The 25,636-nt window shown below is 35.9% G+C and overlaps 2 protein-coding genes and 2 long non-coding RNA genes across 6 annotated transcripts; 3 read left to right on the top strand and 1 right to left on the bottom strand.

Annotated features, from left to right (window-relative positions):
• The first annotated feature begins 320 nt into the window (after nucleotides 1-320).
• Nucleotides 321-11,426, top strand: LOC103516041. Of its 3 annotated transcripts, XM_026828560.1 has the most exons (8): nucleotides 321-733; nucleotides 4,086-4,717; nucleotides 5,463-5,627; nucleotides 7,595-7,823; nucleotides 8,069-8,220; nucleotides 10,072-10,213; nucleotides 10,725-10,952; nucleotides 11,005-11,426. In XM_026828560.1, the coding sequence occupies exons 2-7, from the start codon at nucleotides 4,361-4,363 to the stop codon at nucleotides 10,937-10,939; spliced, it is 1,260 nt and encodes a 419-aa protein (XP_026684361.1). In that variant the 5' UTR covers nucleotides 321-733; nucleotides 4,086-4,360; the 3' UTR covers nucleotides 10,940-10,952; nucleotides 11,005-11,426. The 3 variants fall into 3 exon arrangements, with proteins under 3 accessions (XP_026684361.1, XP_026684362.1, XP_008479215.1); XM_026828561.1 differs by having other exon boundaries at nucleotides 4,395-4,717; nucleotides 10,725-11,426; XM_008480993.3 differs by having other exon boundaries at nucleotides 322-733; nucleotides 10,725-11,426.
• An 81-nt stretch (nucleotides 11,427-11,507) lies between these two features.
• On the top strand, nucleotides 11,508-13,199 carry LOC113470262. Its single transcript, XR_003393379.1, has 2 exons — nucleotides 11,508-12,080; nucleotides 12,223-13,199. It is a non-coding gene; the product is annotated as an uncharacterized LOC113470262 (long non-coding RNA).
• A 548-nt stretch (nucleotides 13,200-13,747) lies between these two features.
• LOC113470263 lies at nucleotides 13,748-14,731 on the top strand. The gene is made up of 2 exons (XR_003393380.1): nucleotides 13,748-13,959; nucleotides 14,426-14,731. It is a non-coding gene; the product is annotated as an uncharacterized LOC113470263 (long non-coding RNA).
• A 2,316-nt stretch (nucleotides 14,732-17,047) lies between these two features.
• LOC103516039 (insulin-like peptide receptor) lies at nucleotides 17,048-25,634 on the bottom strand. The gene is made up of 7 exons (XM_008480991.3): nucleotides 24,642-25,634; nucleotides 24,056-24,210; nucleotides 23,636-23,640; nucleotides 23,299-23,495; nucleotides 22,640-22,730; nucleotides 21,057-21,215; nucleotides 17,048-20,876 (listed from the first exon to the last, which is right to left on the bottom strand). The coding sequence occupies exons 1-7, from the start codon at nucleotides 25,006-25,008 to the stop codon at nucleotides 17,828-17,830; spliced, it is 4,023 nt and encodes a 1,340-aa protein (XP_008479213.1). The 5' UTR covers nucleotides 25,009-25,634; the 3' UTR covers nucleotides 17,048-17,827.
• Between the last annotated feature and the right edge of the window lie 2 nt (nucleotides 25,635-25,636).

Below are 25,636 nucleotides of genomic sequence, written 5' to 3'. Positions count from 1 at the left end.
TATTTGTTTTTTTACTTTTACAGAATCTTCTGAAAATAATCCAATTCTTCAACCATTTCCACTCCCATTAAAAATGGTCTTGATCTTTTCCTCTTTACAAGGGTATAATTATATGACATTTGATTCGTAACAAGAGAGACTGTGCTTCGAATCCCAGGATGCCAAAATTCCTTTGGAAGAGGACGATTTGTAGAGCCTTTAATTATTCGAGGGGCCTATCGACCCCATGTGGCCTCCGCCTGGTTATGCATGTGACTACGTAGATTTTCAAATTATCTTCCGAAAACGAGCAGAGACTAAATTCATTAACATGAAAAAAATTAAGAATTGTTTAAAATTTTGTATTTTCTTTCTGAAAGAATGATTTTGTATTATTTTTAAAAGTGCTATTTCGTTCGTTCTTTTATAAATTATAGTCAGTGTTTTTGGTTAATCTGATTTTTAACTCCAAATAATAGAACTAGAAGAAAGTAGCCGTGCTTTTTGAGTAGAATAAAATTGATTTCAGTAGCCTTATCAAAAATAATCTTTAATTTTCAAACACAGCATTAGAAATACGCGACCAAGTGTTTTCGATTACGAAACCTATTGTAAAATTACCCGTGTTAGCTGTAAAACTTTTTTTCTGCAAGAAATCATATTTCACAAGTCAAAAAGACCATAAATCGAATTTTTGTGGCGAACTTATACGTAAAGTTCATAATGATCTCCATGTTAAAATCTCCATCATCAAGTAAACAGATATTTTGTAATTCGTTTGACGCACTTTTCTTTCAACTTCTCTGAGGACAGATATCTTTTTTACCTTCCTTATTTCAAATGTAGAATCCCCTCCCTCTGCATTTAAAAGCATTGTTTGCCTACAACCCACTCCTTTGAAATGAGATTGGCAAAAGTTGATGACTATCTGAAGGATACTTTTGTGATAAGACGAGTTAAATCTGTGCCAAAAATTGAGACTGATTAGTTAAACTCCTGCAGTGCGATCTAACTTAATATTATTTTGTTCTTCCCATTTCGATTTGACGGTTTTCATTCCCAGATTACCAGATTTAATCTCTCTAATTTCTCTCGCACTTTTCTCTTCTTAAAGAATCGCATTTCTCCCTTGCATTGAAGTAATTGAAGTGTGTTGGTGTTTTTTTTTCCATCTCTCAAGCTCACTTGCAAAATTTCGACTGCATAATTGTACATATTTCTTACCTACTGCATTATTTTATAACTTTCCCTGTCTGTCTTGATTCCAAAAGTCAAAGTGCACGTTATTATTGCCTCTAGACTTAATTTTTTTGTTAATTTATCTAAAATGCATGATATCTCTCAAGTCCTTGTGAAATGTGAACACCAAATGACAGTGACGTACGTTTTTGAGGGAAATACATTGTAAATACTCGTAATATCTAATATAGCGAATATCTGTAAGCCCTGGGTCATTCAAAACAACAAGACTTTATTAAATCATTACCAAATCATCCACTTTCTAAAGTCCAATCTCTTCAAATTTGCCAGGAGTTTCTAGTAGCTACCTTTTTTTATCGTTTTAACACTGTCCCTAGTTTTTTTAGAAAGCCTTTCCTAGTTGTTTAGAAAACTGCCCATAGTCGTTTAGAAATTCTGTAGTGGTTTTTAAAAAACACCCCTAGTCGTTTAGAAATGGTCCCTTATCATTGTTTGACAGGAATTTTAATGCTGTAGAACCCTAGTAGGAGTTTCTAGTAGCTACCTTTTTTTTATCGTTTAAACACTGTCCCTAGTTTTTTTTTTTAGAAAGCCTTTCCTAGTTGTTTAGAAAACTGCCCATAGTCGTTTAGAAATTCTTTAGTGGTTTTTAAAAAACACCCCTAGTCGTTTAGAAATGGTCCCTTATCATTGTTTGACAGGAATTTTAATATTGTAGAACCCTAGTAATAGTAGCCCTTTTATCATACTCGTAGATTAGCAATTAGATGATAGATCTGATTCCCCCCCCGTTTTTTGCTGATAGGTACACACGTTTCGATTTTTCTCAAGATCAGATCTAATGATAAATCGCAAGTTTTACGCTGTGAAATTTTAGACAGTTCCCCGTCTACACAAACGATTTATTAATCTGAAAGGCGAAAAAATCGTTGCATGTGTAGATAATATTATGTAGGTATGATACGTTATAAAGTAAATTTTAGATGTTTTACAATCACAAAAGCAACTGTTACCAAATTTCATCGCTTTACGACAAACCGTTCTTGAGATATTTTGTTCACAACCTTTTCAACATTTTCCACGAAATGATCGTGTGAGCGGAGCGTAAACACAAGATCTCTTCACACGATTCAGCGTAACGTGAGGCCGCGGGGACATTATTTCTAAAATCAAAACGCGTCACTATTTTCGAAAAAAGCAAAGTGGTGGGAGAGAATGGTGGGGCGAAAAGCAATTCAAGGTGATGTGTGAAAGAAGAAGAAGAAGAGGAGGAAGAAGAAGAAGAACAAGAAGAAGAAGAGGAGGAGGAGGAGGAGGAGGAGGAAGAAGAAGAAGAAGAAGAAGAAGAAGAAGAAGAAGAAGAACGTGTGAGCGGAGCGTAAACACAAGATCTCTTCACACGATTCAGCGTAACGTGAGGCCGCGGGGACATTATTTCTAAAATCAAAACGCAAGTCACAATTTTCGAAAAAAGCAAAATGGTGGGGCGAAAAGCAATTCAAGGTGATGTGTGAAAGAATAAGAAGAAGAAAAAGAAGAAGAACAAGAAGAAGAGGAGGAGGAAAAAGAAGAAGAAGGGGAAGAAGAAGAAAAAGAAGACACATAGATGAGTAGTTTTTGAACGCGATGGCTTTGCGAACGCCAAACATGATCAAGTGGAAAGAGATTGTGAGTATTTTCGACGCTGGTTTGTCGTATCTCAATTGACCAAAATCCACGGCGTTGCAATGGCACGCGGTTTGTTTATGTATTTGTCAAAAACGCCAAGTTAAAATTTCAGCAAAAAAGTATTTAAATTTCTGCGTTTAGACGTCATTAAACTAAACGGTGCAGCAAGACTATGGGCTCGGAAAATATTTCCCAATCATAAAGAGTTTAAATGAAAATCGGAGCCAGTCTTTTCCTCCTCTCCCGGGGAAAAAAGGTCCATGTCTGGATTGTCTGGGAAACTAATTAACTGCTTTGGAGTGGGGATGATTTGCAGTTTCACCCATAAGCTAGAATTAGAACTGTATGATTTTAGGAAGGAGTCAAATAACTTTCAAGTACAAGTACTTGTAGGTTTCGATTTTTTTGTCTAGTTCATAGGATATATTTTGCAAATTAAACTTGTTTATTGTCTGTCTTTCTTTGTAGTATAAAAAAAAAAAAAAACTTGTACCCATAGAATTTTGATTTTTCCAAATGCCTTTTGACGTTTTGTACCTGTTTAGAGTACCTACAGATTATTTTGTCACAAATATTGCCAAAAATTACGATAGGTAAATTCTGAATTTGCCATCCTTGTACTAAATGGGGTTTGGCTATTTCATTCATGAGACATTGAGCTGTTTAGAGTACCTACAGATTATTTTGTCACAAATATTGCCAAAAATTACGATAGGTAAATTCTGAATTTGCCATCCTTGTACTAAACGGGGTTTGGCTATTTCATTCATGAGACATTGAGGCATACGCATACATCACTAATCCGGTCACATAAATAGAAATGCGCTTTCGGAGTAGGTAAATACGAAAAATCATTTTTATGGCATACCTAATATTTGGCAAGAAAACAAACTCATAAAGAAGAAATCCATCAATAAATAATTTACTGTTATTAGGTAATCCCTAAATTCACGTCTATTGACAAGGCTTCAGCGAAAGACGATTAATTTTTTCTTTTCTTTCTTCCAGTGTACATACTGGTACAGTGCTGACAGCAGGTGCCATAGCATAGCTTTCGGAGTAGGTAAATACGAAAAATCATTTTTATGGCATAGGTACCTAATATTTGGCAAGAAAACAAACTCATAAAGAAGAAATCTATCAATAAATAATTTACTGTTATTAGGTAATCCCTAAATTCACGTCTATTGACAAGGCTTCACCGAAAGACGATTAAGTTTTTCTTTTCTTTCTTCCAGTGTATATACTGGTACAGTGCTGACAGCAGGTCCTGTGATTTTACTGTGAAAAAATGCATTTTTACTTGAAGTAGATCTAGAAAATCTTAGGCATTAGAAAGAACTACGCCCAAGTCTTGCTCGAAAACGATGTTAGCCAGATAGAAGAAACCAAACAACCAGACTGTGTATTTGTGCCAAAACTCGAACTATGAACCCGGTTGCAAAACCGTTTTAGATTTAGAAAGTGTGTGGTGTTTGTGCGTGTGCGAAACTTTTTGTAATTTTCCTACAAGATGAATCTTCTGATTCGGAAAAATTTTCATTCAGAAGGCGGAGGAGGTGGTGGTGGGAGCAAGGACCGAGGTTTCACCAAGGTGTCTGGGACCAGACATAGGAAGGGTGTCCATGGGAAGCGCTCCAGAGAGACCGGAGGCTACTCCATGATGGAGGAGCATCACTCTTATCGGACGCATATATTCCTGAGCCCGTCCAATGTGGGGCAGGAAAATGAAGAGTCTGTCACTGCTAGTAAGCCGTCGTATGCATTCATCAAATGGGCAATCAATGGGATCAAAAGGAAGTCTTCGGGTACAGGACGGGTTGAGTTGGGGATTGGGATGAACCCACAGGAGTCAGCCTCTAGTAGTCAGGTGGGTGTGACGGTAGACAGAAAAAGTTACTTTCCTATAACGAAGAAAGACTGTTTGGCTGCCAATTTCTTTTAATAACAGATAGGTAATTGAATTGGATGGCTGTATTCAACTTGGCATTGAGATGCTTATTTATTTTCCTGTAGCTGTAGAGTATTAAGACATACTTAAGTCTTGGGGATTGGGATGAACCCACAGGAGTCAGCCTCTAGTAGTCAGGTGGGTGTGACGGTAGACAGAAAAAGTTACTTTCCTATAACGAAAAAAGACTGTTTGGCTGCCAATTTCTTTTAATAACAGATAATTGAATTGGATGGCTGTATTCAATTTGGCATTGAGATGCTTATTTATTTTCCTGTAGCTGTAGAGTATTAAGACATACTTAAGTCCATACACACATAATCGACGCTGTCGATTGACGTCGCGTCGACTGAAACCGTACACTGCCTCGACAACATAGATTCACATCGCCGATCGACGGCGTCGACTATGTGTGGAGACAGCTTTACTTCGGAAGTTTGGAACCCGGGTTGGAACAGCTTTTTAATTTTCTACTAGCTGGCTGTAGCAGGTTTTGGCACCTGTACCTACAAACATAATACTGCCGAGGTAATGGGGATTAAAACTATATCACCGTTTTGATGTGTGATTTGGGGTGCAATAGTCCTACATCCTGGACTCCGCATCCAGGAATTTCGTTAGGAAAGTCCCCCATTTCAATGTGATATGTGATTTCCATTTCCAGGTTAGTTTTGACCGCACTAGCGGTAGGCCGGGGAACTACAGTTCTCCTGGAACTGCCCTGGAACCAATCAGCAAAGCTGAGCCTGTGACGTTTGCCAACCTTGATAGAGACTGTTTTATAATTCCTATTGCAACTGCAAATCGATTTCTACCAGAAGGTGTTCACGTAAGTGTTTGGAGAGGTAATCTCTTATCTTATATTATATTAAAATCAAGATCCATTCACATTTCACACTCTGATCGCTCTATCTCCAGAACCAGAACACCTAGTTTATAATAAATTTCAAATTATAGAAAAATTGGACAGCATTAAACAGAAAAGAACCATCCATAGGGAAATTTCCTTTATGGATAGTTCTTTTCTGATATACTCGTAGGCAATTTATCTCAAAAATACTCACAATACCTATATTCTTCACCTCCAAAATATGTAGAACCATCCATAGGGAAATTTCCTTTATGGATAGTTCTTTTCTGATATACTCGTAGGCAATTTATCTCAAAAATACTCACAATACCTAATATTCTTCACCTCCAAAATATGTAGTATGTAGAAATATCCAATAGGATACCGCGGTAATTTATCATAGAATTGATAGAGATACGAATACACAAGGTATTGTATCTCTGCGAACACATCTTACAACTAAAGTTACGTTCATGATGAAAGTTTTGGAGTATTTTCAAGTTAAATATTATTTTACGAGGATAAAATTGCGAGTTTTTTTTATATGAAAAAATTGAGAGTCCTCTGACCCTTGGAAAACTTTTACTCGTATCGTACCTATACTGTTTGTCCTTGGTCTTTATCTCTTTTCTTCTTCCTCCTCTCCTTCTTTTCTCTCCTTCTCCTCCTCCAAGTCTGGCTTTTTGACATTAGTTACGGTCTGTGATACTAGAAAATCACGATGCAGAAAAATCTAGTTTCATCTCGAAAAATTTCTGCGATCTTAAATTCAACCAGAGAACTTTTTAACGTCGCGTCGGGTGATTTTCTTACTTTCCATTTTTACTTTCTTTTTATTACGTATACGTAGATGCCTAGGTATTATTTATTTTTCCTCTTTTCTGTCTCTCTCTTCAAATATTCTGTTTTCTTGCTGGTAAGAAGTAATAAAAACAACTTGCGAAAAATTAAATTAGGTGAAACGAACGGAATACGAAAAAAAAAAAGCGATCTTAAATTCAACCAGAGAACTTTTTAACGTCGCGTCGGGTGATTTTCTTACTTTCCATTTTTACTTTCTTTTTATTACGTATAGATGCCTAGGTATTATTTATTTTTCCTCTTTTCTGTCTCTCTCTTCAAATATTCTGTTTTCTTTCTGGTAAGAAGTAATAAAAACAACTTGCGAAAAATTAAATTAGGTGAAACGAACGGAATACGAAAAAAACCCGAAATTGTGGGGAAAGAATTATCAGTTCTTTTTTTTACATCTTTCGAAAGGAAAAGTATTATCAACGATGATAAATGAATTGGAATTATTCCCTTGTATTTTCGAGACATCTTTTTTTTACATCTTTCGAAAGGAAAAGTATTATCAACGATGATAAATGAATTGGAATTATTCCCTTGTATTTTCGAGACATTTTTTGTGGATTATTTTAAATGGCGCCTTTTCATTTTAATATTTTCTTCTCGAGGTTTTTGTTCATTATAATAGACTCTTGAGAGGGGGGTAGACGTTTGTCTATGAAGCATTCTCTACCACATAACCCAGCACCCAGCTCATTAACAGGATACTTGTACCCTTATAAAATTTTCTCTCCAGCCTAGTTAGCTTATAAGGCAGAGCGCCTGTCTTGTGTTGGGTCACGGGTTTCATTCCCGCTCGGCACGATTTTTATCCTTAACAGATAAAGGTCCGTTCTCGGAACGCCTGTCTTTCTCTCATCCTCTATTTGATTTAAGGACGATAAGACCTCCATTGTCACAGTTATCTCAATTAACGCACTGTTGTTTAGGTACCTATACTCTTAAGGTGTGTCCACAGTCCACACATAGTCGATCCCGTCGATCGAAGTCGCCTTAAACCGTACACTACCTCTTCACCACGTTGATCGACCTTTGATCAACGGTCGACTATGTGTGAACACACCTTTAAACCTATTTTTTCTGGTCCTGTGTTCCAGATCGCAAACAATAGACCAAACATTTTGAACGTTTTAGAAGTGGAAGATCCAAAGCTGTGTGTCCTCATTCACCTGATGACAAATTTTGAGCCCATCGACCCCATCTTGGAATCACCTTTGGCAATTCCCATGTACAAACAGAAAGCGACTGCTTGTGATCTACTCAACGATATTGCAGCTGTGAAGTGCGTCAAAGAGGGGATTCTTTTGGCCACCATTGAGAAAGATAGTGAGTGTCTTGATACTCTTGATCTATATTTCTTAGGTCTTCTTCTTCTTTTAGATATAGTGAGTGTCTTGATCTATTTTTCTTAGGTCTCCTTCTTCTTTTAGATAGTGAGTGTCTTGATCTATTTTTATCAGGTCTCCTTTTTCTATTAGATCGAAAAAGTTACAAGAGCATAAATTAATATGATAAGGAGAGTCGTGTGATGTTCACACCTGATTTTTTACTTTCTTCTACCTAAATTTCAGCGGAGTTCCCGTTCATTACCTACTACGTCATCAACAACACTCAGAACAACCCCATTGATGTGTTCAACACGGTTCGCGCTGCTTCGCTCAAGAAGTTTGACCCCACCCATGTCCGGTATACTGCCGAACACACTTTCGATCTATTCAATGAGGTATAGTCGTGTTGTATTATGCTCCTCTGTGCTTACGGAGGCAGCAAAGAGGTGATCCAAAGAACACTAAACTATACCTATGAAATAAGTCAGCTCCCATGGCGTAGTGGTCACTGCGCTCGCCTTGCACGCGGGAGACCCGGGTTCGATTCCCGGCGGGGTCAAGAAATTTGTATCATCCAAATGATTGATTCCGTGACTGGCTGTTGCGGGGCCCACTCAGCCTCGTGAGGAAAATGAGTAGCTATGACATATAAATGCGCATAGCGACCGGTGCCAGCATGGTAGGTAAACATTGGATTTTAGGATTATTGAGATATTGGGAAAATCCTACAATGCTGCAGTGAGCACCAAAGTTGTGACATAATAACACAAAAAAACTGCATTTACATTTAAAATTTAGCGTGCTTGGAATCTGGACGGGTAGCTCGTCGCCGAATGTAAAAACCTGATTACGAAAAAAAAAAATAATAATAATAATAATAATAATAAATAAATAAAAAAATAGCAGTTATACAGTGATATTAATACTAACCTTCTTGGGAGAGCTTGTTGCCAAATAAAGGGTAAAACCTCCGTCAGTAAAAACCCCAGCAGTAATACAGTGACGTTAACTCCTAGAAAAAAATATTTACCTCTGATGGAAAGGAGAGAACCTACGACATTCGACTGGCTGGTGCGGGGGCCACTCAGCCTCGGAGGAAAATGAGTAGCTATGGCATATAAATGCGCATAGCGACCGGTGCCAGCATGGTAGGTAAACATTGGATTTTAGGATTATTGAGATATTGGGAAAATCCTACAATGCTGCAGTGAGCACCAAAGTTGTGACATAATAACACAAAGAAACTGCATCTACATTACATTTACATACCTATGAAATATATAAGACCTTGTTTAGACTGCGGGAGCAAAGGGACTTTCAGTCTCATTCTGGCAGGATAAACAGGGTATATTCTACTCTATTCTTTGGGCAATGGCGCAACCACACTTGCTGCCAAGGGCCACTTACCTACCTATGTATTTTCAATGGTTATCTGAAAGAAGGCCTCTGAGTGAAATTTTGCTATTTGTTGATGAAAAAATTCCAAGAATTAAAGAGAGTGGTCTCTCATGTTAAGGGAGAAGTTTTAGTACGATTATTGAGATATTGGGAAAATCCTACAATGCTGCAGTGAGCACCAAAGTTGTGACATAATAACACAAAGAAACTGCATTTACATACCTATGAAATATATAAGACCTTGTTTAGACTGCGGGAGCAAAGGGACTTTTCAGTCTCATTCTGGCAGGATAAACAAGGTATATTCTACTCTATTCTTTGGGCATAATGGCGCAACCACACTTGCTGCCTACCTATGTATTTTCAATGGTTATCTGAAAGAGGGCCTCCGAGTGAAATTTTGCTATTTGTTGATGAAAAAAATCCAAGAATTAAAGAGAGTGGTCTCTCAGCTTAAGGGAGAAGTTTTAATACATGGGTTTCTGTGGGTAAACACCAGAGACCATTTTCCCTCTTTCTATATGGGTTTCTGTGGGTAAACACCACAGAGACTATTTTTTTTTTTAAACGCTTTATTTATAGTGGCAGGATTCTCCTAACGGAGCTCTTCCACCCAACCATTTTCCCTCTTTCTACCGATATGGACCTACAAAAAGACATGGATATGGACCTACAAAAACGGAGCTCTTCCACCCAACTATTTTCCCTCTTTCTACCGATATGGACCTACAAAAAGTTACCGAGGCATCCATCAAGATAACAAATTTCTTTGGTCATAAATTAGCATTAAGAAAAATTGTGTACATGTTTGTATTTTATCACAGTAAAAATGTTTGATTTGATTTGAGGTTGCCATTATTGCAAGACCCCCTCTGCAGCCATCTAGTCGAAAGCCGCATTCTCCATCAACAGGATACATAGTGACCGTGTATAAAGTTTTCGAGGGCGATGATAACGAACGGTTTGAGCAGAACTGGCTCTATTGGACAGGTAAAGGGTTAAGTTGAAAAAAGGCTAGACGACAGTTTTTACTTTCTTTTCTCAAAGGGGTTTCATAGAGAGAACCAGGCCTCGTAGCCAGGATTTTGTAGAGAGGCGAGGCGAGAGTCCAAATAATGATGAACCGAGGAGGGTGGGTGGATGCTCCAAGTTTTCGGAGTCTGGCCTACAGCAAAAGGAGACAAATGAAGCTCGAGAGGGGCCCTAAGTACGATCCTCGAGGGAACTGTAACTGTTAAGGTCTTGTCGTCCCCAAAGCGAAGAAGGAAGCCAGCCGTTGTGGTTAAAACTCGCCTGGTAATCAGGAGAGCATGGGTTCAATCCCAGTCGAGATATGAAATTTAATAAAAACTGACAATTTGGTCACAATAATGGCAGCAGCCTAATGCTATTAGGGTAAATGGACACAGTCCTATTCGAGCAGTATAAATAAGCACTACATTTATTATTATTTCAGGTGCCTATTATTATTATTATTATTATTATTATTATGTTATTTCAGGGGCCAGAATGCTGTACCGCTATCTACCAAAGTCTGCCGGTCTACGCCGCATTACCCTACACAAGTCAGCGTCAGGAGGTGACAAGCTATATTTGTTGATGTGCGAGTGCGCCAATCTTCTCGATGATTTATCAGCTGCCGCCAAACTTTTACCTGCTCTGCGCGCGCGGTTGTGTGGCTACACCGCTTTGTATCGTGTGGCTGATTTGATTTGACGGCTGATTTTACATGTTTGATTTGAGGGCTAATTTTACATGTTGGATTTGATGACTGATTTTACGTGTTTGCTTTGATATAATGGCTGATTACTGATTATAAGCGACTCGAAGTCCTGGCTGATTTTACATGACTGATTCAATTTGATGGCTCAGTTACGTGACTCGATTTGAAAGCTGATTTTACGAGACCCATTCGATTCGATGGCTATACGTGACAGATTTAGTGGCTGATTTCATGTGACCCATTTGATAGCTGATTTTTTGTCATATACCTATTAAATTTTTTTATGGCTGATTTTATGTGACTAATTTATGGGTAATTTTTGATTTCCCAGTTGATTTTACATTTTACACGGATCCCTTTAAATTTGTGGCAGATTTCGTGGATTTTTTTTTTTTTATTATTATTATTTTAATCACTTTGGAGACAACTTTTATTAGGAGGGGCGACATGAAAATGAGGTCAGTTAAGATTTTATTGAAGGCTAGGGCTAGGGAGCATTTTACACCAGAAAGTCGTGTGATGTTCACACCAGATTTTTTCTTTACTTGTACATAAATAATTGAATATATTTAGTTTAATGTTAAAATTCATATACTTTATGAAATTACGAGTAAATATACTATTTATTTATTTTTATTCTTATAGAAAATTATAATTTCGGTGCGATTGACCTACTGTGTTATACCTGCCTCGGTGGTGTAGTGGTCAAGGCGCTCGCCTGGTAAACAGGAGGGCGTGGGTTCAATCCCAGCCGAGGTATGGAATTTTATCCTCATATAATTTGAGAATTTGACCACAATAATAGTAGTAGCCTACTGCTGGAGTAAAGGGACTTTTCAGTCCTAGGCGAGCAGTATAAATAAGCACTATTATTATTAGTAAATGCCGAAGTTGAATAAAATGTTTTCAAAGCAAGTAGTTTTATATCCAGGTCACTCAAATTGAACTGACAATTTTCCAGCTTTCAATCTCAAGAAAAATTAAGATTATTACAAGAAAATTTGGGAGTACGAATATGTAAATATTTACACTATGAACATAAATAATTTCTATTTTAAAATTTTTCTACGAGTTTCCTTTAAAAAATATTTTAAAATAACGATATTTTTCCTAGTATTAAATAATAACTCCCAGGTCTATTAAACAAATTTTGACTTCTGTGCAAGAGACTTGAAAAACGTTTTAAGTTTGACCAACGAGAGACTACTGTAGACCTGGGTGTTGATGTTTCCAACAGAATTGTTTCTAAATGTCAAAATTAAATAATAACTCCCAGGTCTATTAAACAAATTTTGACTTCTGTGCAAGAGACTTGAAAAACGTTTTAAGTTTGACCAACGAGAGACTGTAGACCTGGGTGTTAATGTTTCCAACAGAATTGTTTCTAAATATCAAAATAACTGCCTAAGAAATTAGATGGATTGATGAAGAAGTTCAATACACAATTTCAATTAACAAAACTTTGAAAATTGGGATAAACGTTCAATGTAAACGAAAATCAACTAAGTAAGTCATTTAAACTTGTTGTACAATATAATTCGAGGTTTCAACTAGGCGCAGTAAAATGAAAAGTTCAATCAAATGCTCTTAGCTCGTACCAAAAGTCAATTAAAAAAGAAGACAACCTCTTTTATAGATAAAGACTCGTAATTTTATAACGTTAATGCCAAAATTTTACAAAGTCAGCTATACTTTTTAATTTCTATTTATGTTTTTTTTTTTTTTTTTTTTTTTTTTGAATTAAATAAAGGTAACCGGGTTAATTTTATAACATCATTATACTATAGGCACTTTTATTTCGTTATTAGATTTTTGTTAAAAACATTTTTTTTTTTTACAAGACTTCATTATCGTAAAATACTAAAAAAGCAAATATCTACTGGAAACATAAAAATTTGATACATTGTACACCATATGCAGGGTGTTTACAATGTCTTTTTCTAGGTCTGAGTTTCATAAAAACAGCTTGGAATATGGAACAACACTGAGATACCTAGAATTAATAAGGGTGGCTAGGAGTTGTTCGATATTACAAGCGCTTTTTGAGGAACCCAGACTTAGAAAGGATTTTATCAACATCCTGTAGAATTATCATTTGGTATTTTGCTGTATTTGGGGTTGATCATTTGTCTCTGTAATGGACGAATAAGAAAAAACAAAAAAGAGGTTACGAAAATTTTAGCTGAAATCAATGACTGATTTGGTGAAGTTACTTCACAAACACAGATTGAATCTGATGATGTGGCCAAAAAAGAATGAAGTCTCAAACGGTATTTATGCTCGTGTCATTGAATTGATATTAACTAAAACTTGCGAAAAGTCTGTATGTAAAATTGTTCAAAAGAAAAGTAGAAAGGAAACAAAAAGTACAGTTAACACAAAATTTTGGCAGTGTTGGGTGTTATACTTAATAATGTACAGTCTGTATGGGGATTTTTTTTTATGATAAGAGGGGATCCAAAAGAAAAGTAGAAAGGAAACAAAAAGTACAGTTAACACAAAATTTTGGCAGTGTTGGGTGTTATACTTAATAATGTACAGTCTGTGTGGGGATTTTTTTTTTATGATAAGAGGGGATGAACAATTATTATAAAAATTATTTGGTACTCATAAAAAGTAAAGTGTTTCCCATTGTAAAGTTAGGAAAAAATACTATTTTAGAGAAATATTTTATAAAAAAAAAAAATGTAAAAAATATAACGTACCCAAGCAACGAGTGTCCATGATAAAGTAAGTCTAAGAAATACCTACAATAGCAATTTTAATGTTCCCGAAAAGTACTACATGTACTTAGTTGTTTATTTTATCCTTGCTCATTTACTTCTGAATGGACAAGGCTTTATAATAGGAAACAATTTTGAAAAATATTCGTTTGGCAGATGGATACAAATTTCCATTGCATAAAAGGTTGAAGAGGATAATTATTTACCGAATATACGGATAAGAAAATCCCCCCTCCCACTATTTTCAACACTTTGGATTTGAAATCTTAGTTGTAGTTGCTTCGAAAGAGGTATATGTTTCATAAAAATTATTTGGTACTCATAAAAAGTAAAGTGTTTCCCATTGTAAAGTTAGGAAAAAATACTATTTTAGAGAAATATTTTATAAATAAAATGTAAAAAATATAACGTAAGCATTTGAATAACTCTTCTTTGTCAGGAGAAGAAAAGTGAAAAGAATACTATTGTAACAACTTTAATATTATATCCCATTTCACCTCAGGAATTATAGGAAGGGACTTCACATTCACAAAATTCATGTTTATTTTATCCTTGCTCATTTACTTCTGAATGGACAAGGCTTTATAATAGGAAACAATTTTGAAAAATATTCGTTTGGCAGATGGCTACAAAGTTCCATTGCATAAAAGGTTGGAGAGGATAATTATTTACCGAATATACGGATAAGAAAATCCCCCCTCCCACTATTTTCAATACTTTGGATTTGAAATCTTAGTTGTAGTTGCTTCGAAAGAGGTATATGTTTTCTAGATCCACAATAGAGTGGTTTTCTAGGTCCACCAAGTTTTTTGTTCGTTGAGATGAAAATCTTCACATCCGAATATTGTTAGAGAATTTCACTTCAGCGAACATCTATCAAGGATAATGCAACACTTATATGACCAGGACAGAACCTTCTCTATTAGAAGAAACGTTATGAAAATCTTCTGTACATTTTTACATTGTTTATTAATAAAATACAATTCATAAAATTACGGAGTGACCGCTATCTATCTCCTCATACAAAATTTCTTCATGCTTTGAAACCCCCCTCTAAAAAAAGAAGAAAAAAATATTTCTTTAAAATAAATACTTAATATTATGTATTCAAGATACTTTGCACAATAGCTACATATGAAATTATTCTATTTGTATGTACATGAGGAAAAACCAAGCTACCATAGTAATTAGGTACTTACAAAAAAACCAGTAAAATTCTGTACAAAGAAACATTCCTTAATTGACAAAAATTATAGTTTACAATGAATTTAATTTGAACAAGATAATTCACCTTTAAGTATTACATTAAAAATAAAACATCACTAAAGAAAAGCATACTTGAGAGCATGAGTTCTCGCCCATTTGGAATCGAGGGTACAAAACTTTCACAATTTCACCAGTGAACCAATATAAAAAAAAAAAAAAAAAAAAAAAAAAATGAACACTAAAATTAATAAAAGGAACAAATTCTTCAAAAATAAAAATATTTAACGGTACAAGCTCGGTAGTAAAATAGTGCTAAAAATGTAAACAAAGCCATGAAGTTTTAGCTTCGGTACTTTGTTTTATTGTTGTGAGGAGAAGATAATATGCGATAGGTGATATCAAATTTGACAATGATGATGATCTTGGAATAACTTTTAATGAAACTAGATAAGAACTGTATTGAGATAATAATATCATAATATCAAAATGAATTAAAAGATATCAAAACTAAAACCTCACATACAACTTGTCAAGCTTTTAATCCCAACTGTCGATGTTGTAATAGAAACATGCCTGGAAACTAATATTTTCAGCAACAGAAGGGTAACTCAGAACGTTTCAACATTTTCCCTCATAACACATTCGTGTTGAAATAATAGCTAATTATGACAGTAGGATTGTGTTTCATAGCATCGAGTTCTCATGTGCAAATTATGTAGACAACTATGACGATTTGTACCCAAATAGAATAATAGACTTCTTCCCTCATAACACATTCGTGTTGAAATAATAGCTAATTATGACAGTAGGATTGTGTTTCATAGCATCGAGTTCTCATGTGCAAATTAGGTAGACAACTATGACGATTTGTACCCAAATAGAATAATAGACTTTTAAGTGGAAGATGATAACCACTAGATGAGCTCAAGTATTTTCTACCATCTAGTGATTCTAGTGTTTAGAACTCTATTACGAGGATACAATTCCATACCTCAGCCGTGATTATACGAGAATCTAGCTAGGATAGAAAAAATCGGACTGTGTCTATTAGGTTTAAGAATCTGCAAATGAGTACTCGATTATTTATCTAGGAAGTTAAATAACTTTACATTTTGATTAGAGGCACACATGATTATTATGCCCCAAAGCTGCATTATATGCATTTTAAGTATTAGATTGAATCAGTATAATAAATAATAATAAAATGGGGTACAATATTTTCAACGGTAATGGGACCTACAAAAATCTAAAACCATAAAAAAGAGAGTAGAAAATGTAATAATAAGACTAATATTTTATAAAGTAGCAAAAAAAGTAATATGTAGAACCTAAAGCATCTGGATGCTGTGGTTGCAAATTGAAATTTACGTATTGCACTGTGAAATTGTGAATTCAAACTAACTTCAAGGTCTTTACGACAGATCCAAATACCCAATTCAAAGTGGTAAATGTGAGAATTGCAATTTTCTTATGTAGAAGAAAATAAATCCGAAATGACTATTGAAGCTATAAATCGACCTTGTATAAAAGTAATATAGCGTTGAGATTAAAAAAATCCGTTGTATGTATTTCAAAATTTGAATTTTGCGGTTGGGTAGGTGCATACCAATACCAATGCGATAAAAATAAAATAAATTGATAAATACATAACCCCTAGTCCTTTGACACCAAAAATTAAGTTTGTGAGTCTTTTCTTTCTAATTTGGTCACGAAAGGGTTAAAATCAAAATTTCGATGTGGGTTTTAAAATGTTAAATCCGTTGTATGTATTTCAAAATTTGAATTTTGCGGTTGGGTAGGTGCATACCAATACCAATGCGATAAAAATAAAATAAAATTTAAAATCAAAATTTCGATGTGGGTTTTAAAATGTTAAAAAATATGCGTAAAAAAGAAGTTAAACATAAACAAAAAAGCTAAAACCCCCAGAAAATAAATTATGCTACGGGAATGTATTACTTTATTATTTACATTAGAGAATTGAAATAAATAAATAACGGTTTAAAACCCCAAACTACAAAATATTGAGCAAAAATTAAATAATAAATATAAAAATATAATAATTACTTTGAGTTAACTTTACAAATTAAAAGTAATTGTGTGATGTGTTCGAGTTAAGCAGGAAAAAAAAAGAAACCAAAACCAGATTTCTGTTTAAAAATAGGATGGTTAGGGCAAGAAGCAGGTCAAGCCAGTCCTTTACATAGGAATTCAAGAAGGCAATCCAGTTTAACTTTCGTAGCTGTCAACTCAAGAGCCAAGTATCTCTCTAAAACAAATGAGAATACATAGTATATCTAATTTTCATGTTAGCAGAATTATTCACGAAGTCTTCACAGGCATTTTTAACTCCCATTAAACCACTAATTCAACCACAAGCATTGTTCAAGTCAAAAAGAAAAACGAGTTCATCATTCTGTTTGGCTTGAGGGGTAACATGTCTAATTCAATGAATAATATTCGGTCGATTGGAAAAACTGATGAAGAAAATTGGAGATTGCAAATAGATAGGGAAGAAGAATTTTGATGATTTAGAAAATAAATTGTAAAATATAAAGAGTTGAATTTTTTTCACATCTTTCCTCCGATTGTTCTCTTCGATTTTTCAACATTCGAGTTTGCCAATAGACTTGCAAATTATTAAGTATAGAAGACATTATTTTGCCTCTCCTAATATAGTGGTTATGATTCCATATCCAAAGGTGAACTTTTGACCCGGGCAAGATTTTGGATGTGTAATGTTGATTAGATAACTAATGAAGTAATGATACATTATAATAGCATGTAAAGGCAGTCGATATAAGGAAGCTTATCTGATCCCTATGGGGACTTTTATCATTCAAAGAGTATAGGTACAAAAAAGGCAAAATATTATACTTTTTATAAAATCAATACAAACTTACAATGAACAAAATCTAATTATTACAAATGATAATAAACTGGGAACTATTATTAGCTTTCCTTGAGGATTTCTACATTACCACTAGCACTATTAGAGCTTGATGAGTTGTTGGATTTGTGATAAGAGACAACTTGCTCGATAGGAGACCTGGTTTCCACTGTCTCTTCACTTGTGTTAAGCAACCGCCGGGATGAACTGGATGCCGCTCTCGACTCACGTAGATCTTTACATTCCTGGCTATGATGGAATGATGTAGAGCGGAACTTATCATCCACATCTTTCTCACACATGGAGACTATTTGATGAAACGTAGGTCGACTAGAAGGTCTCCATGCCCAAGCTTGTATCATGATATTCCTCATCACTTCCGGACACTTGGGAGGCATACACAAACTAGTTAGTGTTCCCCCGCCGACCACATACTTGAATACTTCCTCATTGGAAAATCCCTGGTAAGGTTGTTCTGCTAGCATTGCCATTTCCCACAGTACAATCCCATAGCTCCACACATCTGAATAGCTGGTAAACACACCGTCATTCAAACTTTCTGGTGCCATCCATCTTACTGGCATTAACCCTTTACCGCCCTTTCTATAATAATCATGATGATACACATCTCTAGACATACCCAAGTCTCCTATCTTCACACTTAGGTCACTTGCTACCATACAGTTCCTGGCAGCTAGATCTCGGTGTACAAACTTCCTCGCTTCCATGTATTCCATGCCATCGGCTATCTGTGCAGCCATTTTGATGAGAATCACAGAAGGGGGAGGAGGAGTTTTATCTGACTCTCGAGTATTTCGTAGGAATGTTTTCAGATCATGACATTCCATATATTCGAGGAGAATGTAAGGTGGATGTCCCTTGGACACAACACCAAGGAGTTTGACAATATTGTGCGCCGTGGAGAATGTTTTCATTGTAGATGCTTCATTAAGGAATTCCATTCTATCTCTGTCGTTAGCAGTATCCATGATAGTCTTCACAGCACACTTTAGATTCCGAGACTTGATGAAACCTTCATGTACAACACCGAATGTTCCCTTGCCTAGTACCTGTCGTAGTTCTACATCATCTCTCTCTACTTCCCATTCATCTGCCACGTAAGGAACTTTCACATACTCTGGATTCACTGAAGCTATCAATTTCCTTTGGTCTTTCTTCCTCTTCTCCAGGTTTTTCTTCTGTAAATACATGAGGAACAGAATAACGGCAAGCATGCAGAATAATATGACTAGACCAGTGACCACTACGATGACATAGACTGACATGGGTGTCTCAGCACTCTCGATCACACAAGGCTTCCAACTTGTCCAAGGTCCTTCACCTCCTAATGAAACAACCCGGAGTCTGAACAGATAGCTTCCTGCTGGATAATCATACAGATATAATCCCGAGTCTCGATCTATATCCTTGCGCGTTCTACACATATTCTCCGAGTTGCCACCACTTTCTCTCTTGTACTCTATGTTATAAGCCACTATAATACCATTAGGTCTGCTGGGAGGATGCCATCTGATACGCAGTGCTGATGCATTGATCATCTCAAAGTTGAGACTGTCTGCAGGGATTGTATCTGCTAGATGATCTACTTCGGTTCTACTCATCACCAGTGTTTCTTCACTACACCTTCCTTCCTCAGGATCATAAGGTAAGAACTTGTCTTTCTGTTCCTTCCTACATGCAGATATAGTGAATACAATGCTACGGAAATGACCAAGTCCTACCATGGTATATGAAGTTTCAGGATAGAGCACATCATTTTCTTCCCTATCTGGGAGTCTTGAAGAAATATTTCCCAGTGAAGGCAGATCTCCTCCATAAGCCTTATGCAAATCATTGTATTGGAGATACTTGAAGATGTAGTTGTCACATTGTTGTATAAGTTGCATTTGAGATGTCATGTATTGGAAACTCTCATGATCAAAGTCACATGGGAACTTCCCGCAACATTCTTTAAGAGGTTTACGTGTTGTCTTGGCGAATCTCATTAGATGAGAAGCTGCATAGGTAGAATCACTTAGGTCTCTCAACTTGTCAACACAGTAGTTCCGTGTATCCAAGTAATCCTTATCATAATCTTGGTAGTAAGCTTTGATGACATATTTCTCCAATATTCCGTGAGGATGTTTAGGTTCACCCCAGCGAAGAGTTACAGATGAAGAATTCACACGAACAACTTCAAACTGATACGGAATAGACGGTTTTGTTGGTAACGTTGTTTGTAAGGAAATATTGGACCGCACTATTCTTTGAGAATTGTAGATTTTCACAAAGAAAGCATACTCGGTGGCAGGTTCTAAATTCATAACTTCAACGGTCTTATTTTTACTATTGATATCTTTGAATTTCCAACCTGAGGCTGAACAACTGCCGACTGTATCGAAATCTGTGTACATTCCATTATCTGCTTTCATATAGAACAATACATAGCGCTGGTTATCAGGAACTTTCTCATTCTCATTCAGCTGGAAGCGGATTGACACATCTGTCTTATTCAGAACCACCAGAGCAAGGTTGGAGAAACCACAGATAAATTCATCCCCATTTGATTCTTTGAGCACATCAAAATCACTATCATATGTGATATTGGTTACGTTTATCAGCTCGTAGATCTTATCTAGACATAGTTTAGGATTGTCATGGAATAGAATTTTTCCCTTTTTTATTTCAAACTTTGGTCGCTGCCCATCTGGTAAGTTTGACCATCCCCACAGTTCTTGCAAGTTAGGATTATCCCAAACTATCAAGCTATAATTACTATACACTGAGGACTCTGAGGTATCACCACGGATAATTTCCCTCTCTCCGTGAATACTTTGTAAGGATTTTAAGAAGCTGAGTGATTGAATAGGAAGAGAGTGACTTATCTTGAGATGACCCGTGATGTTGGTTATCATGCCAAGTCCTTTCTCAAGCTCCTGATGAACAACCTCGCTGTCTCCAGTCTGGATTTGAATTCCTAGTGAGCCATTGATGACAGTACAACCCTTGGTTGAGCGAGCAACTTCTATACTCTTCACATGGACACCTTTGCAAACTTTCGGACAGTCAGGACATGGGACACAAGATGTTTCATCTGCTGTGGTGTTGTACCTGAAAAATACAATATGGGATGCGATTAGAATTTCCAACAAGTAAGTATTCTAGTACTTATAACTCGTGTCATTTGATATCTTTCCAACATGAGAAATACCCTGGAGGACATCTTAAAATAACCCCAATCAACTCGACCCTATCTACTATCTACTCTAGAGTCCAACATCAATCACTTACCCTGGGGGACATTCCTCCATACAGGATCCGTTGAAGGGTCGCCACTTGGCCTTGTCTGAATAGCTCATTCTCATGTTCTGAGGGAAGTTCTTGGTTGTTACACGCTTGTTGTTCAGGCACTCTTCCCGCGTCAGGCATCGTCGATTCATGTAACTGTACCTAATTCCTCCATACAGGATCCGTTGAAGGGTCGCCACTTGGCCTTGTCTGAATAGCTCATTCTCATGTTCTGAGGGAAGTTCTTGGTTGTAACACGCTTGTTGTTCAGGCACTCTTCCCGCGTCAGGCATCGTCTATTCATGTAACTGTACCTGTTATGTTCAGGTGTCAGTTATTCGGTTATGCCTGCCTAATGTTTAGGTGTCAGTTCGGTTATGCCTGCCTAATGATTTCGGTTATGTTCAGGTGTCAGTTATTCGGTTATGCCTGCCTAATGTTTAGGTGTCAGTTCGGTTATCGGTTATGTTTAGGTGTCAGTTATTCGGTTATTCCTGACCCAGTACTCAAAATGTGTTCATTAAAATCCGTTTCTTCCGAGATTTGAACCCAGAATCTACAAAAATCAATGTTGTTGACCACATAGTCACGGATCCTAGGTTTATTATCTTATTGAATAATACAAAATGAAGAATACAGGTGTTAGTATTTCATCTCTAATACTTACCTTAAGTTTTCAGCTACGCTATTGTACTCACCAATACTTTTCAAACCACTGACATGATAGAATGATAGGTATTCCGTTATTTCCCTCAATTTTGGGAAAAAACAACAATAATGAGTTATCGTCCTCATCATTTCTAAAGTGCATTAGGCCCAGTACACACGAGATGATTTGTCTGCACACTTATCTTGCAACTTGGTCTCACGAGCTTCGTCTTTCGACAGACCGTTCTAAAATGTTGACTTTGTACAAATCCTTCCACAACAGTACAATCTTTGAGCACATCAAAGCTGGAAACGTAATTCCTTATGTCAATATCCGTACATACTTTCTCCTTCGTTTGATCAAATTTAGAGTTGCCTGATACTTCATTTCAGTATATAGCATCATAAATCATTAGTTAATTCAACGACAAATAGATAAAAAAGAATAGAATAAAATAAACCTCGTTTATACAACAAAGACATCATATTTATAACGAAGGTATAACAAAATTTTCAAAGAGAGGTAGATAAAAAATAGAATAAAATATACCTTCTTTTACAAAGACGGAATAACGAAGGTATAACGAAAAATGCATAACGAAGGTATAACGAAAAACTCGACATTACAATCTCTTTCCCTTTCCTTCAATGTGCAGTATAACGAAACTTTACTTCAAAGACGTTATTGCGAAATTAGCTCTCCCATGAATTTCGTTCTATCACACAAATTTCATGACACTTTAGATAAAGATTTGTAAGAAATGATCACAATCCGTGGCACAAGCACCTGCTTTTACAGATGGTTATACCATTTATTAAATATCTTTTATATAGAGATATTTGTATCGAATATCAAATAAATAGAAACTTCTTAAATAAATAAAATAAAATGATAGAAATTTAAGAGATGAAAATATTAAAAACAAAGGGAAACTTACAAATTGGGAGGACATTGATCCAAACAGTGACCATCATGGATGAAACCAATGCAGACAAAACAGTCCTCGGCCCTTTTGCCTGTGCATCCACCTGAGAACCAAATAAAGATTTTGTGATGTTAACAAATTTAATAGTTATATGTATAAGGAATTTTAATTGTGTTAAGCATAAATACTTGTCACAAGTGTCGTTCCCCGCTTAATATACTACGCTAAATTTCATGACTTGACTTGGACTGGAACCACCAACCTGCAGATCCAAAGTCCACTGCGCTAACCACTACACCACTGAGGTTGGTCAAATTTAATATTATAGATAATGCGTATCAATTGCACCCTTCCCTATGGTTTAGTAAAGGCACTAGGGATCACGCCAAAAGAGGGGAAACAAGCTTCAGAAGAAAGGGAAAAAAGACTTGACTTGGACTGGAACCACCAACCTGCAGATCCAAAGTCCACTGCGCTAACCACTACACCACTGAGGTTGGTCAAATTTAATATAATAGATAATGCGTATCAATTGCACCCTTCCCTATGGTTTAGTAAAGGCACTAGGAATCACGCCAAAAGAGCGGAAACAAGCTTCAGAAGAAAGGGAAAAAACTACGACTTTTTTAAAAGAAGTTTTTTTAACACGTCTGCTTCTAAGTTCCACTTACCAGCGCACAGTGGATGACACTCCTCGATTTCCTTGATGAGTTGACAATCATTGTTGGACCAGTAGAACTCGCACTTCTCCGGGCCTGACCTCGCCCCCGGTTCTCCTTCCTGAAGACAAGCCTCCTTGGATTTGATATCATTGATCACCACGCTGCCCTTCTTCGTGATACGCTTCCAATCTATGGTGTGCACAAAAGTAGCCGAACGGTGATGGCAGAATAAAGAAAATATATCTTTTTATATCAGCCATACACCGAGATGATGGTCTCGGTGTTTAATTGGCTCGTCCTGAACCACAGTAAACCATCGTGATGACTTGTGCTAATTCTTTAAAAGCAGAGAGAATCCTTTGAAGAACTGCCAGCTAGATAGGCTGGTTAGGATTAGCTGTTCTTCTCCCTGTTTATAGTAACAGTAATCTACAGATTAGCCTTTCGGGAGTTATAGCGGAGCACTGAGACCAAACTAAATGACAATCTTCTTCCTAGCCTCTTCCTACTTGTATAGGGTCGGAGTTTCTTGTCAGTCTCTTCCAGGCAGCCCTATTGTGTACCTCATGTCCTGATAAATTTTTCTCACTCAAGTCTTGATTCAGGCAATCCTTCCACCTTTTCTTCGGTCTCCCTCGCCATTTTCTCCCCTCATATCCATTCTCTCAACTTTCTTCCCTATGTAGCTCACCAAACTAAATGACTATAATAAAAATAATTAATAAATTAAAATGAATGAAAATACACCTGGCTTGAACGATTTCTTACCTGGATTTCGAAGGATAACAACCGTGCCTTTCATAATATGGGTGAGTCTGTGTAAGCCAATCTCTTGAAGATTGAACATGCTAAACACAGAGAAGGTGTAATCCCAAATCAACGTGTTTCCACGAATGATGGCCAAGTTGGGAAATAATTTGCCTGCAAACATGGGAAAAGATATTAGAATCATTATTGTTTAGGTGTCAGTTATTCGGTTATGCCTGCCTAATGTTTAGGTGTCAGTTCGGTTATGCCTGCCTAATGATTTCGGTTATGTTTAGGTGTCAGTTCGGTTATGCCTGCCTAATGATTTCGGTTATGTTTAGGTGTCAGTTATTCGGTTATGCCTGCCTAATGTTTAGGTGTCAGTTATTCGGTTATTCCTGACCCAGTACTCAAAATGTATTCATTCAAATCCGTTTCTTCCGAGATTTGAACCCAGAATCTACAAGAATCAATGTTGTTGACCACATAGTCACGGATCCTAAATTTATTATGTTATTGAAAAATACAAAATGAAGAAGAATACAGGTGTTAGTATTTCATCTCTAATACTTACCTTTAGTTTTCAGCTAGGCTATTGTACTCACCAATACTTTTCAAACCACTGACATGATAGAATGATAGGTATTCCGTTATTTCCCTTAATTTTGGGAAGGTTATATTTTCGAAATCTTGGGCCGTGGAGTTATCAATCAAGTTGATTTGTACAAATCCTTCCACAACAGTACAATCTTTGAGCACATCAAAGCTGGAAACGTAATTCCTTATGTCAATATCCGTACATACTTTTTCCTTCGTTTGATCAAATTTAGAGTTGCCCGATACTTCATTACTTGCTGACTGAGGTTGAAGTGTATCCCTGGGTATCAGTTGTTTGCTTGTTGTATGTATAATATTAGATATCACAATATGCACAATAAAAACTAATACTATCAATATAATTCTAAATAGCATTATTAAGAAATTTCATTTTTTTGATAATTATCATGAAAATGTTATGTACCATTAGAAATACTTTAAACTTATACGTTTTCTTCATTCAAATAAGTAAAGAATATTTTTTATAGAACTTAAATAGCTTATAAATCAATTAAAATTTACAGTAAAATTATATATGAATAATGAGGTAGTGTTAAAAATTACAACTAAAATGGACTTATATCTCAAGCTATTTATATAATGAAATACAAAAACAAACAGGCGTTAAAAAACACTTTCAAAGGTCACATGGATATCAATACAGTTCGATATTGAAAGAAAAATATTGAAATATAGGAAAAAATTTAAAATAGTTATTTTTCCAGGAAAATTCCATTTTGAATTGTAGGACTTTCTTTTGAAAAGTTTATAATTTAGTACTCTCACATTTAAATCAAGTTCTTTTAAATTGCGGAGCTTTAAAAACGATTTAGTTAAAGTTTATGTCCAAGAGTTAATAGTAAAATTAGACTATTTTCAATCACTTCTCGATAAAGGTGCTTAGTAAACGTTTACTAATGACAATGTCTTCTTTCAATCAAGATTTATTCTATCCAAAAATGGACTTTGTTTTTTAAATTTGTCTAAAAAATAAATAACTCAT

Source organism: Diaphorina citri, unplaced genomic scaffold (assembly GCF_000475195.1).
Source record: "Diaphorina citri unplaced genomic scaffold, Diaci psyllid genome assembly version 1.1 scaffold1469, whole genome shotgun sequence".
Taxonomy (NCBI): domain Eukaryota; kingdom Metazoa; phylum Arthropoda; class Insecta; order Hemiptera; family Psyllidae; genus Diaphorina; species Diaphorina citri.
The sequence above is the reverse complement of the archived record's forward strand: the minus strand, read 5'-3'. Positions and strand labels throughout refer to the sequence as shown.